Source organism: Miniopterus natalensis, chromosome 1 (genome assembly GCF_054644295.1).
Source record: "Miniopterus natalensis isolate mMinNat1 chromosome 1, mMinNat1.hap1, whole genome shotgun sequence".
In the NCBI taxonomy this organism is placed as follows: domain Eukaryota; kingdom Metazoa; phylum Chordata; class Mammalia; order Chiroptera; family Miniopteridae; genus Miniopterus; species Miniopterus natalensis.
The window spans coordinates 77877309-77890932 of NC_142081.1; the positions used below are offsets into that span (position 1 = coordinate 77877309).

The window sequence follows — 13624 nt, forward strand, 5'->3', positions numbered from 1 at the left end:
CATTTGGCCAAATAAGTAATCATCACTAATATTTTCTTTAGTTTTCTTAACAGATGATTCTGTTCCTTTGTAGTTCTTTATGTTTCCATAGCACTAATACACACCACTATGATAGGACTAGTTACAATATATTGTAAGTTTTGTTTTTCATGTTTATCTTGCCTGCAAAATTAACTCTTTAAGGGTAAAGACTGCATTTTCTTCATCTTGAAATCACCAATGCCTAACATAATCTTTGGCACATAATAAATACTGTATGCCAATGTTTATAAACTAAATAATTCTTTAATAAATTTAAATAGTAGGATTCCATTTAAATCTAAACTTAAGGGTATTCCTAATTATTATAATCAATACTAGAACGAACATTTAATGTTTACAAAGTTTTTCTGTTTGGGGGGGAAGGGGACTCTCACGAGCTGGGGCTGGGGCCTGGCCCCGGTGGGTGGAGTATGGCTTTTCTCAGGAAGGCAAGCAGGGTGCAGCAGTTGGAGTCCACGGGTGTGCTATATGACTTCAATGTGCAGGGGAAGTAAGTGCAGGTTCTGATGGAGGGTCTGGGACAAAGTTTTTCTTAACAGAAAGTATGAGATATTTTATCTTTAATGTCATTTTATAAACAAGGAAACCAACACATGAGTAATTATGTGACTTGTCCAAGGCTCCAAAGCGAATCAGTAATGAATCTAGGAAGGAATTCAAGTTTCCCACACTTTTAGTTTATAGTTCTTAATTATTAAACAGGCAAGTATAAACTACGACTTCATCAATAGAAATCTGCAAATCACAAAGATATAAAAAAAGAAAATATAGCCCAGCCCAGCGTGGCTGAGTGACTGAGCATCGACCTAGGATCCAGGAGATCGTGGTTCAATTCCTGGTCAAGGCACATGCCTGGGCTGTGGGCTCGATCCCCAGTAGGGGACGTGCAGGAGGCAGACAATCAATGACTCTCTCATCATTGATATTTCTATCTCTTCTCTCTCCCTCCCTCTCCTTTCCTCTCTCTGAAATCAACAGATATATTTAAAAAGAAAAAAAAAAAAATAACTCAACCCTCCTAAAAGAATGACGTAAGAGAAGTTACCAAGCCAGATATATATATATATATTTTTAAATATATCTTTATTGATTTCAGAGAGAGGAAAGGAGAGGGGGAGAGAGATAGAAACATCAATGATGAGAGAGTCATTGATCAGCTGCAGCCCGCGACCCGGGCATGTGCCCCGACCGGGAATCGAACCCTGATCGCCTGGATCCTAGGTCGACGCTCAACCGCTGAGCCACACCCGGCCGGGCCCAAGCCAGATATTTCTTTATTTCCTTTCTATCATGGCATGTAACAATACTCCAAAATGGGAGTATTTGTTATATCCCAAACTATTCAGTACTTCTAGTTTTGTTATATCCAAAACTATTTCATACTTTTTTTAAAAAAAATTTATTTTCTAATAAGACTAAATTTATTCAATAACCTAGTAAAAGTTTTGATTATTGCCGCGTCCTCTCCCAACCATGTCGTCTGACAAAATCCGGATGTGGAGAGGAAGCTTCAAGGAAGGCGTCTTCTGAGGAGAGACGTGGCATGTGGGTGGGAGTAATTGGCTTAATGGGAATATCTCTTCTCCTCCTTGGAGGGGGATTTTGGGTCGTAAAATCAATAACTAACCTGGGAATGGTAAACAATGTTCTCACTTCTGAAGAAATACCGATTTCCCCAAGTCCAGTCACTATCACATGTGCCGGATGCTTTAACAAATAGTTATTAGAAGAAGCTAGGAAAACTCCCCCTGGCGCCCCCAAAAAGGAATTTATGGAGGAACTAGGGAAAGCTGAGCTCATGCAGCTGCCTGTCCTCAAGTGCCTCCGCCTATGATTGCAAGATTAGCCGAGGACAGGAAAAAGGCCATCGCCCCTTGCCTGCTGTACAAGGACCACCCTGGGTAGCACATAGAATAAATGGCAGATTATGGCATCCCCCTAAAAAGGGCTAACAGTACGGAAAGGCTACCAGACCCCCCTCAGCCTTATACAGGTGCTTACAATGAGAACAGTATCAAAACAGTTAATGTAAATGGAAGGCATGTTCAGTATGAGAACTTGCCCTTCATGAAACGCTTGGCAAGGCAGCGGCCACACTGGTGCTTGCTCCCAAAGAAACAAAAGAAAAGCATTCTTAAGCAACTAGTTAATCAATAGCTATGCAAAAGGCACTCTGTTCTTAGAAGAAAATGGCAAGAAGAATATAATAGCTTAAGAATAGGTCCATAGTTAAAATATAACCGGAAGTAGTAGTAACCACAGGCAAACATTATATAAAATTTCTGTCTCACAAACTAATACATTACTGCTGCAAACAAAGCCACATCTATCACTCTATAGGTCACTGATTTTCCTTTCTCCTCTATTCTAAAAAATAAAAGTCAAAATTGTTCCGTTCTGATGAAATCGAAACTTGTATTGTTTAACCTGTGAATAATATTTCTTGCTTGCCAACCAAAAAAAGGTAATCGTAGCCAAAAAAGAAAGTATAAAAGATTATGTTGATTCTCAATAAAGTGGAACAGTGTCACACCACCTCCGAGTCGTGTAGTCTGCTGTCTCCCAGTGCCGACGCCTTGCCCACCTTCGGCCCCCTGACTCCCGCTGCGGCTGGACCGCGGCAGATTATAAGTATCCAACAGTATAAAAAGTACAAAACAGATTTGTAGATTTCTAATATATTAATACAAAGTGCATGACTACATACAGTACATCCTACAGGCAGAGAGAGGTGGATGGGGAAAAGAAGACTGTGGTTGAGGGCTAGTAATAAATAAATAAATACAGAAGTAGAGATGATCCATATTATAGTATATTCTACTACCAATACTGTAGCCAAAATGTACAAAAAAAAGGGAACCATTTCAAAATAACTCAGGAGGCAGATGAGAATGGCCGAGATTTACAATACACCTTAAAGGCGGTAGGAGAGCCGCCCCAACCCACTCTATAGCCTGTACATTTGGTGGCTTGTAGTTTCTTCCAAAAGAATATAAAACTTTAACTTTAGATTAAGAACTATAAAACTACAGGGTGCCCATAAAAAGTGGCTCACTCCTTATTGTTGTTCATACTATCCAATTTTAAAAATCCAGCTTTAAAAATAAGCACTGTCATTTCATTATAAGGTAGGCAAATGATTCTCCCTCGTTATGAAAAGTGTGAATGGGAAATATTCTTCCTGAACTTGTAGAAAAGAGGCAATAAGAGTACTTCGGTTTGGGTTCAAGTAACAGGCTTTTCATAAAGATTTTAGAACTGAAGGGTCCCGCGTTCAGGATTTACCATCTAACATCTCAATGTTCAGAAAGCCTGCCTAAATGACGCCAAACCAAAACCAGCCCACTCCACGTTAACACACCTCTTTTCTTTTATTAGAATTTTACTTTAATATAGTGAAGAAAAAAATACCCCAAACCGTGAAAGGTTAAAACAAGTTGAACAACCACTCTACACAGATAAAACCTTCACAAAGGTCAACTAAAGTAATCCAGAGCTAAAACTGAATTGTGTAGATTTTCAATGAAGTCACCAGTCGTGGAACACAAACAAAAGTCAATTATTTACACACTCGGCAAGCCCTCTGAGAAACATGCCCCAAGTTTCATTCATTAGAAGGGGATGTAAAACAGAAAGACTTAAAGAGCACCTTATAGCAGCATTCAGCTTTTCTATGAAATACTCAGCCTCTTAAAGAGTATGTACATGTCTTTTTTTCTCTTAGTATGCTAGACACTGGCTTCAGAGCTTGTGTGGAAGTGAAGGAAAAGTAACCCATTCAGAACTATTCTAGAAATTGTCTTTTGGCAGAATAGCAGGTATCCAGGTTAAAAATAAGAGGGTCATTTTGTTGCTGTGGTGTGGGTTTTTTTCTTCTAAACTTTAAATTGTTTTTTTTGTTCCCCTTCTACATAAACCTCAGTCACCACTCCTGAGTGGAAATGGGCAGAGGCTCTGGCCCCCTGCTCCTCTGGCTTCTCAGCAGCCGCTTTCTTATTGCTGCAGCAAGGCTTGAATAGATGCGTGTCAATGAGGACTTCCCCCAAACGGCCTTTATAGATAATCCCACAACATATTTTCTGTCTTTTCCAGTATGTGAGATCTAAAAAGGAAAAAACTGGCATTCTGTTAGAGCCTGAAGCCATCTCCATGTCTGAGCCATCATCTGACTGGTTACTGTAACAAGGAGATTGAGCTGGGGAGGCACTTGAGGTGGTACTGTGAGCATCAGAATTGTGACGTTTAAATTCCTTCTGCAGTTTGCTGATCTGGTTGCTTTTTATTCTGTTTCCAGATAGAGTTTTCACTTTCTTTGCTTTCAATGTAGTGTTTAGACTGGGTCCTGCCTGTGCATCTACCACATGATTCCAGGTTTTTTTTGATCCTGCTGGCAATTTCTTCCATCTCTTCACAAGCAGGACACAGGCATTACAGATGTCTCCTGGACGAGTCTCATGCAACCCAAAACAGCTCTGGAAGTCTTTCTCATAATGTTTGCTGTTAGCGAATTGAGAACTGGAGGACTTGGCTCTACAAATACAGCAGCCTTCTATACTTCGGTACATCTTTGGCTTGTGAAAACCAAACATCGTTTCTTCTGGGCAATAGTCTTCCAAAAACAGCCGATCCACGCGCAATAACGCTCTCGAGGTGCGGAGTGCACGCCAGGCCAATCCCCCCTCCAGTCGCGCCCTCCTCAACTGCCTTGTCTAGTCCTATTTCATACTTTTAGGTACAGTTGGAGGTATAAACTGCACCCTGCACTTGTCTCTGTATCAGAGGTTCTCAAACTTTTTGGTCTTAGGACTCCTTTCCACTTTTAGAAATTAATGAAGACCTGAAAGACCTTTTGTTTATGCCAGTTATAGCAATCAATATGCACTCGTTTTTTTTTAGGTTAAAAAAATTTTTTATATTTACTAATTCATTTTAAAATAACAATTTATTAAAACCATTATATGTTAACATAAATAACATACCAAATGGAAAATAACTATATATATTTTAAAATTAGTGAGCAGAATGACACTGTTACATTTTTGTGAATCTCTTTTGTGTCTGGCTTAATAGAAGATAGCTAGATTTTCTCATATGCCTCTGCATTTAAACTGCTGCAATATATTGCTTTTCTTCAATTAGGTGGAGAAAATCCAGCCTCTAACAGATGTGTAGCTGGGAAAGGAAGAGGTATTTTTACTATTTTCAGATAATTGTGGATTTTCTTCTTTGATACCACAATAAAACTCAACAGTAGTAATTTTTTTAAGGGCTAGTTCCAGTGGGGAATCTAAAATCCTATAAATAAACTTTTTGTACTCTATTACATTAAACTCCATAGGTATAAGTGATAATTATCCCCAAAACAAGGTTGATTTAATATTTTAAAAATCAATGCAATTAACTATATTAATTGACTAAAAAAGAAAAACCATATGACTATCTCAATAGTTGCAAAAGCATTTGTCAAAATCCAACATTCATCCCTGACTTTAAAAACCCTCTCAGAAAACTAGGAATTTATGAGAATTTTTTCAATCTAATAAAAGGCATCTAGGAAAAACCTACACCTAGTATCATAATTAATGGTTTAAGACCAAATGCTTTCCCCAGAAGAAAAGGAACAAGGCAAAGATGTCTTCCTTCACCACTTCCATCAGCACTGTAGTGGAGGGTAGACTATAGGACAATGGGGAAAGGGAAAGAAAGAAATGGCATACAAACTGGAAAGGAAGTATAACTTTTTATTAGTAGATGATCATCTATGTAGAAAATACTAAGGAATCTACAAAACAGTTACCAGAACTAGTGAGTTTACTTAGTAAAGTTGAAAGATATAAGATCAATATTGAAAATACACTGTATTTCTACACATGAGCAAAGAACAACTGAAAACTGAAAGGTAAAAAACATAATTTACAAAAGCATCAGAAAATAATTAGGAATCAATCTAACTAAAGATGTGTAAGATCTGCACAGTGGAAATTATAAAACATTGCTGGGAGAATTTAAAGACCTAACTAAATGGAGAATATGCCATATTCATGTACAGAAGATCAATTTAAAATGTCAATCCTCCCCAAATTGATCTACAGACTATACAATTCCAATCATAATCCTAGCTGGCATTTCTGTAGAAAGTGACAAGCTGATTCTAAAATCCGAAAATATAAATTACCTAGAGGGGCAAAAACAACTTTTATAAAGAAGAATAAAATTGGAGGACTTACACAAGAAAAGATGTTTAATATCACTGGTCATTAGAAAAATGCAAAATAAACCCACATCAAGATACCACTACTGACCTATTAGAATGGCTAAAATTAGAAAGACTGATTATCCTTGTTAACAAGGATGAAGAACAACACTCACGCACAGCTGGTAGGAATGTAAAATGGTACAATCATTTTGGGGAAAAATTTGGCAATTTTTAGAAAAGTTATATACTTACCACATGATCCAGCCATTGTACTTCTAGGTATTACCCAAGAAAAATGAAAGGATAGGTCTATACAAATACTCACATAAAATGGCTCATGTAAGCTTTATTAGTAATAGCCAAAAAGTAGCAACTCAAATGTTCACCAACAGATATGGATAAACAATCATGACATATCCATAAAATGGAATACCACTCAGCAATAAAAAGTAATGAACTATTGATATGAACAACATGGATGAATTTCAAAATAATTTTGTTGAATTCAAAGACAGACAATAAAGTGTATACATTGTATGATTCCACTTGAAATGCAAACTAACCTATAGACATAGAAAGCAGATCAGTGGTTGCCTGGAGGCCTCAGTGGGAGAGAGGGATTACCAAGGGCCCCAAGGAAGCTTTTGTTGGTGATGAATAAGTTCATTTAATTTGACTGTAGTGATTTCACACACATGTCAAAACTTATCAAATTGGCCTAGCTGGTTTGGCTTAGTGGTCAGTGTGTTGGCCCGTGGACTGAAGGGTTCCAGGTTTGATTCCAGCCAAGGGCACGTACCTTGGTTGCAGGCTAGATTCCTGGCCACAGTCCGGTGAGTGTGGGAGGCAACCAGTTGATACACTGTTTCTCTGCCCACCCCCCAAACCAATTCCTCTCTCTGTGAAAAGCAATGGAAAAAATATCATCTGGTGAGGATTAAAAACAAACAAAACTTATCAAACTGTGTACTTTGAACACTGCATCTTATTGATACCAATCATACCTCAAGAAAGCTGTTAAAAAAACCATTAGCTTATCTTGCATTTTTTTTTTTTAAATGTCTTTATTGACTTCAGAGAAAGGAAGGGAAAGGGAGAGAGAGAGAAACATCAGTGATGAGAGCGCTGTCATTGATCGGCTGCCTCCTACATGCCTCCCCACTGGAATCAAGCCCAAAACCTGGGCATGTGCTCCTACCAGGAATCGAACTGCGATCTCCTGGATCATAGGTTGATGCTCAACCACTCAGCCATGCTGGCTGGGCCTTATCTTGCATTTTTAATGGATCATTTACAAACCCAATTTTATAACATCATGTATTTAGAAAGTACTGGTTCAATGAAGAATGCAAATCTTGACACACTTGAAATGCTAACACATTTCAGTATACAAGATCAAAAATATCACTAATATTATCATTAATCTCAGACAAGTCTTTAATTATTATGAAGCAAGCTCATGGTAATAGAAACAAGTTTTCCAAAATTCTAATTATTGCTGAAGAGCTTGACTTTTATATTGTCAACAAATACTGTCAGTTTTTTTCCTTAAAGTGACAGGCTTACTTAGTGAATTTTTAGGAAAATGTCTAAGAAATACTAAAGTCTAAATAATCATAGTCTGTCAGCCATTCTTTTAAGTAAAAAATGGTGTTTTATGAAAAAAGTAGCTAGCTCAGTTGCAACTCAATCACTAAAATGCTTTACTAGAGAGAATCATCATACTTCAGTATACAAAGTACTTTATGCATACCTCTTATTTCATCACTTAAGGCAGGGGTGGGGAATGGCCCAAGAAATCATTTGGTCTGGCCTTGCCAAGGCAACTGCAGGTGGGACTCGAAATTGAATAAATCTAGGAGCTTTTTTCATAGCTTATTTTTAAGTTGATAATTTTGTATGACCCAAGAATAATGTTATAAATATCCAAATGACCCTTGGCAGAAACAAAATTCCCCACCTCTGACTTAAGGGTTGAGGGAAAAAAGTGTACTCAAGGACATTCTTTTTCTTTTTTAATCCTCACCCAAGGGTATTTTTTCCCCATTGCTTTTCAGAGAGAGTGGAAGGCAGAGAGAAGAGAGAGAAACATCTATGTGAGAGAGACACATTGATTGGTTGCTTCCTGCATGCATCCCGACCGAGGCCGGGATCAAGCCTGCAACAGAGGTATGAATTGAACCAGGGACCCTTCAGTCCGCGAGCCAATGCTCTAACCACTGAACCAAACTGGCTAGGGCAAGGACATTCTTAATTGATTTTTTTTTTTTTAAACTGCAAATGCACTGGGGGAAAAGAATACAGTGATTATTAGTACAGTTTGATGCCACTGCCTTGTGTTAAGGCACCAGCAATTTTATTCATCACAGCTTTTGCATCATGAGTATAAATGTCAACACGATGAAAAAGGCAAAAGGCATCATGGTATTATGAAAATGGTTTTGTCCTCACAGACTTGCTAAAAAGGGTCTCAGAGCAAAGGCTTCATAGAGCACAGTTTAAGAAACACTGGTCTATATCAAAACTTTTACAAACTGTAAATAACATAATAACTTTATATGTAATTATTCCATTAAAAAATATAAGCTTTAGTCACAGAGAAAAACCTTACTTTTGTGGGATCTTGTCATCCTATCAGATTTAGCAGATGCATCCTTAACTCGGTTATGATATTCTAAAAGGAATGTTCGTTCATGCTCAAAGAAATCGTCTACATCCTATAGGATCAAAAGAAAATATGAACTTTTTTCATTTATTTGCTTTAGTGTACTATGTAAACCATTTTGTTATTATAATCATAAAAGATAATCAGTGAAACAGCATCACTATTCTTAATAACCAGAGGTTATACTGATTTTACCAACAAGTTCAGACTTTAATAAACATGAATTTCTATCTATTAAGTAAGAAATCTATGGTTTTGCAGCTGAAAGCTCAGAGCTCCCAATATGGTTCACGTTCACAGCTTGTACTCTGAAATGTGTTCCTACTCATGCTCTGCCTCCACACCTCAACAAATACATTATGGCCAGTGGGAGTGACCAACTGTTTTTAAGAAAAAAAGAAAAAATTTTGATAGACAAGTCAGTCCATTATGTATACTACGGGCCATTTCAGAAGGCTGGGAGCAATTACTGTATCAACCACTGTCTTCAATCTTTTTTTTGGAGCAAAGCTAGATAAACATTAAAAATAAAAATTAACTGTACTTTCCTCCCTTTTAAAATGCCCATCATTTATTTAAAAAGCACCAGTTGAAATGATGTAATTTAAGACCCACATCAACAGAACACTAGAAGCCAAAGTTAATACTGGCAAATGTCATTTAAATCTGTAATTCATCTGTACTAGTTTTCCTAACTAAAAATGGGGATAACACTATCTAACTTGCTGGGTTGTAGTGAAGATGAAATAAGAAAATGAGGGCTACCAAACATCACACGGCATAGTCAACGTATCAACTGACCTGTCTCTGAAAAATGAAAGTGTACATCAAACAAACAATACTTCGCACCTAAGTTTTATTGTAAATGTATCTATAAAACAGGTAATGATGACAAAGCAGCATTATTTATCTCTTAGTAATTGCTTGATAATGTAATATAAGCATTTTCCTCTTATATTTTAATGGTAAGAGTCTTCAGATAAATTGTGTACCATTTTTAGAACATCGTTAAGAAAAATTAGGTATTATTTAGGTAATTAACTTTGTTAAGTATTTTCACACATATTATCTCATTTCTTTCCAACAATCCTGTGAGCCAGGTGCCATTATCAACTGCATGTTGAAAATGGAAAACTGAGATTCAGAGAAAGAGACTTTTCTCAATGTCATATATCTACTGTGAGACAAGATCAAAACCTCAACTTCACTCTTCTAATTCACAATCTGAATCCAGGTCTGTCCCTAACATTTGTAAGGCCAAGGGCAAGTGTACGAATGGAGCGAGTCCCTCTTTGTGTCCCATGCTGCAGCTCTGTAGGGCATCCAGAAGGATTTCATGTGCATGTGGCTGGACAATCCATCCTGTACACTGATCTTCTCCCATGTCTTCCCTCTACCCAGCTGTCCCACAGTTAGTTACCCCTTGATAACCCATGGAGTGCAAACACCAGTAGCACAGTCCACTCACTACAGGATGAACTCAGGGAAAAAGCCCATGCAGGACCTGGAGGAAGGCTTGGGACTTGGCCAAGGAAACAGGGTTCTACATAACTGGAGTACAGTTTGGTTTGGAGGGAAGGGGCGTCGGCTCCAGGCGGGCAAATACCCTTGGACCTGCAGATCTCTCACCCTTGGAAAAGGGAATTCTAAAGAGTGTACCCAAGGCAGGGGACCCAGCTTTCCAGGCCTAAGGATTCTACTGTCCAAATTTCTCTTTTACTCCAATATAATCGTCTGTACATCTAAATTCTTAATCTAGTTTCCTTTTAAAAGGAGTCAATTCTCAAACCAATACTCCTGTTAATCAAATAAAATCATACCTTTACTCCTGAAACAATTACTCCATCTGCTGATTTAACCATGTTTTTAAAGAAATCTTCAAGTTTCTCTTTTTTATTTTTTCCTCGCACACTCAACTGAAAGGAAAAATAGAAGTTAGTATTTAAAAAAGTTACAAATGGAAAGTAATGCCTCCTTTACTCTCTGACATCAAAATGGCAATCTCAAAAGGATCCCAGTTTTTAAATGTAATCAAGTAGCAATTTCATCATGTATATCAGTGATTTTCAAACTTCAGAAAATTAAAGAGAAGTCTAGCCTCACCCCAAAGATTCAGATTCACTGATCTACAATAAAGCCTAGATACCTCAATGTTTTAAGTATATTTATTTAAAAAAATTATTTATTGATTTGAGAGAGAAAGAGAGAGAGAGAGAGAGAGAGAGAGACAGACAGACAGACAGACAGACATTGATTTGTTGTTCCACTTATTTAGGCATTAGTTGGTTGATTCTAGTATGTGCCCTGACTGGGGAATCAAACCTGCAACTTTGGTGTATTGGGACGACGCTCTAACCAAGTGAGCTACCTGGACAGGGCATTATGAGTATATTTAATAATTATGTTGCAAGTAGCCCTCTCATCATACTCTGTTCAAGCACTACTACATAATATAAAGAGTTCCTTTAAACATAAAATCTATTGGTGTATAATATACCATCATATGCTTCTGTAAAAGCTCTGAAAATATATTCTGTAAATTCTAAATGAATCTAAACATCATCTCCTGTCTTATTTTTGTGCCAGCAACTTCTAGCACAAGGGACACAAACAGTGACTTTGAGTGGAGTGAATGGTTATCTAAGGCAAAGCTGAGAAGCAGCTAACTCTGACTTTACCTCTTGCTGCATCAGGGTGTCCCATAAAGGAGCTTCCTATCTAATTTCCTTATCTACTGGCATGGCTTCAATGCTCACCTTTATGTAAATAACTCACAAGTCTCGATCACTACCCCTCAGCTTTTTCCTGATCCATAGAGCCAATTGCCAGCATCATATCCTTACGTGGAGATTCTGCTGACCTCACGTTACATGAGTCTAAAACAGTACTCATTATAATCTAAACTCCAAATTTTCCTTTTCCTGGTTCCCCTATTCATGGACTTTCCATCCAACCACTCTCTCACACTCCTACATACTTCCTAAAACTCCATACTTCTCATTAAAAATTTTGAAATAATCTACCATTTCTTTCTCTCACAGCTCAAATTCTACCAGCAAATATCTGAAATCTGTCTCTTTATATTAACTCTGTCCTAGTAAATGTCCTCATTATCTCTTGCCTAGACTACTATATGGGAGTAGTATTAGCATCCTTCATCTCAATCTAATCCATTCTGCTGCTTTGGGACAACTTTTCAAGATCAAATTTTGAGCATCTTTTCCTTACTTAATACTTTACAGTTTCACAATGTTCAGAGAATATAGGCCAATCTCTTTAGTATGTTATTAAAGATTTTCAACAATCTGATTCAATTTACCTTTCCACCTCCCAACTTACCCCCACTGAAACTTATGTTCCAAATAGTTCTCAAAAGAATATCTGAACTTTTAGGTTCCTCTATACCTGAAATGGTACCTACCCTCCCACCAAAACTGCTATTCATACTTAATTAAACATCCAAATGGAAAGGCATCTCTCTTCATGTAACCCTTCCAAGTTAGAATTCACTGCTCTATCTTCAGGCCTCCCAACACACACTGATTTTTTTAAACTGTGTTTTTTGATTAATTCATTAATTTACTCATTTAACAAACCACTAACAAATGTATATTACAGTCATGCATTATGCTAAGTGCTAAGGATATAAAGATGATTAAGAGGTGGTCCCTGCTCTTAAAGTAACTTATGGTATAGCGGAGGATACAAGGAAGCAAGCATATGATTAAGCATATAGTGTGAGGAGTATAATGTTAGAGGTATCCATAGAGCATTAGGGAAGCACCCAAGGAACTTAATACAGACTCAGGGAATGAGAAAGAAAAGATCAACTGAGGGTTGAATGACCAGTCAGGGCAGCTTCAATAACCCAGATAAGGACTATGAAAGTCAGAACTAATCTTTAGATCTGTTGGTAGAAGGAAGTGGACACATTCCTAATATAGTAAAGGAGTACAACCGATGGGATTTGGTGACTTCTAATAGGAAGAGGGAGTAGGAGAAGTCATGGGTAATTTGTAGGTTTTTAAAAAATATTTTTATTGATTTTTAGAGAGAGAGGAAGGGAGAAGGGGGAGAGAGAGACAAACATCAATTGGCTGCCTCCCACACGCAACCTACCGGAGATCGAGGCACATGCTCTGTCCGGGAATTAAACCGGCAAACTTTCAGTGCATGGGATGACACCAAATCAACTGAGCCACATTGGCCAGAGTTTAATTTTCAGGTTTTAAGGAACTGGGAAGTCATGGTAACTTCTTTGAAATAGAGAATATAAGAAGAGGCATAGGTTTAAGGATGAGTTCAACTAAGGGTAAAATGCCAAGGGGACATCTAAATGGAGCTTTTCAGGAGGCTGTCTAATAAATAGAGGTGGGACTCAGGAGTGACATAGATTTATAAGTTAACAGCATACTAGAGTATCTGAAGCCATAGGAACAGATTAGATCACATAGGGATAATTTACAGACTCAAAGTCTAGAGGAACTTCTAGACTACTTGAGAACTCAATGAGGAACCTTGGAAACATCAGATATAATGAATGAATATATGTAGAAAAAAGACTATGAAGGATACTGGGAAGTAGCCACAGAGTTAAAAGGAAAACTCAGAAGAGATCCCAAAGATCCAGAAGTACATGGAATCCAGCATAACTAGAAAGGTGTCTTAGTAAAAATGGAAAGGCACAATGTGATATGCCATATTAATAGAATAGAGGGCAA

General features: G+C 37.6%; 1 protein-coding gene and 1 pseudogene across 2 annotated transcripts in view; both read right to left on the reverse strand.

Annotated features, from left to right (window-relative positions):
* SNX6 (sorting nexin 6) overlaps positions 1-13624 on the reverse strand; it is a 61084-nt gene that overhangs the window by 23348 nt on the left and 24112 nt on the right. For both annotated transcript variants that reach the window (XM_087823429.1, XM_087823427.1), the window contains 2 exons: positions 10724-10819; positions 8850-8955 (listed from right to left, as the gene is read on the reverse strand). In XM_087823429.1, the coding sequence (XP_087679555.1) occupies positions 8850-8955; positions 10724-10819 (202 nt within the window). The remainder of the gene's footprint in view (positions 1-8849; positions 8956-10723; positions 10820-13624) is intronic.
* LOC148094232 (SIN3-HDAC complex-associated factor pseudogene) lies at positions 3965-8837 on the reverse strand (annotated as a pseudogene).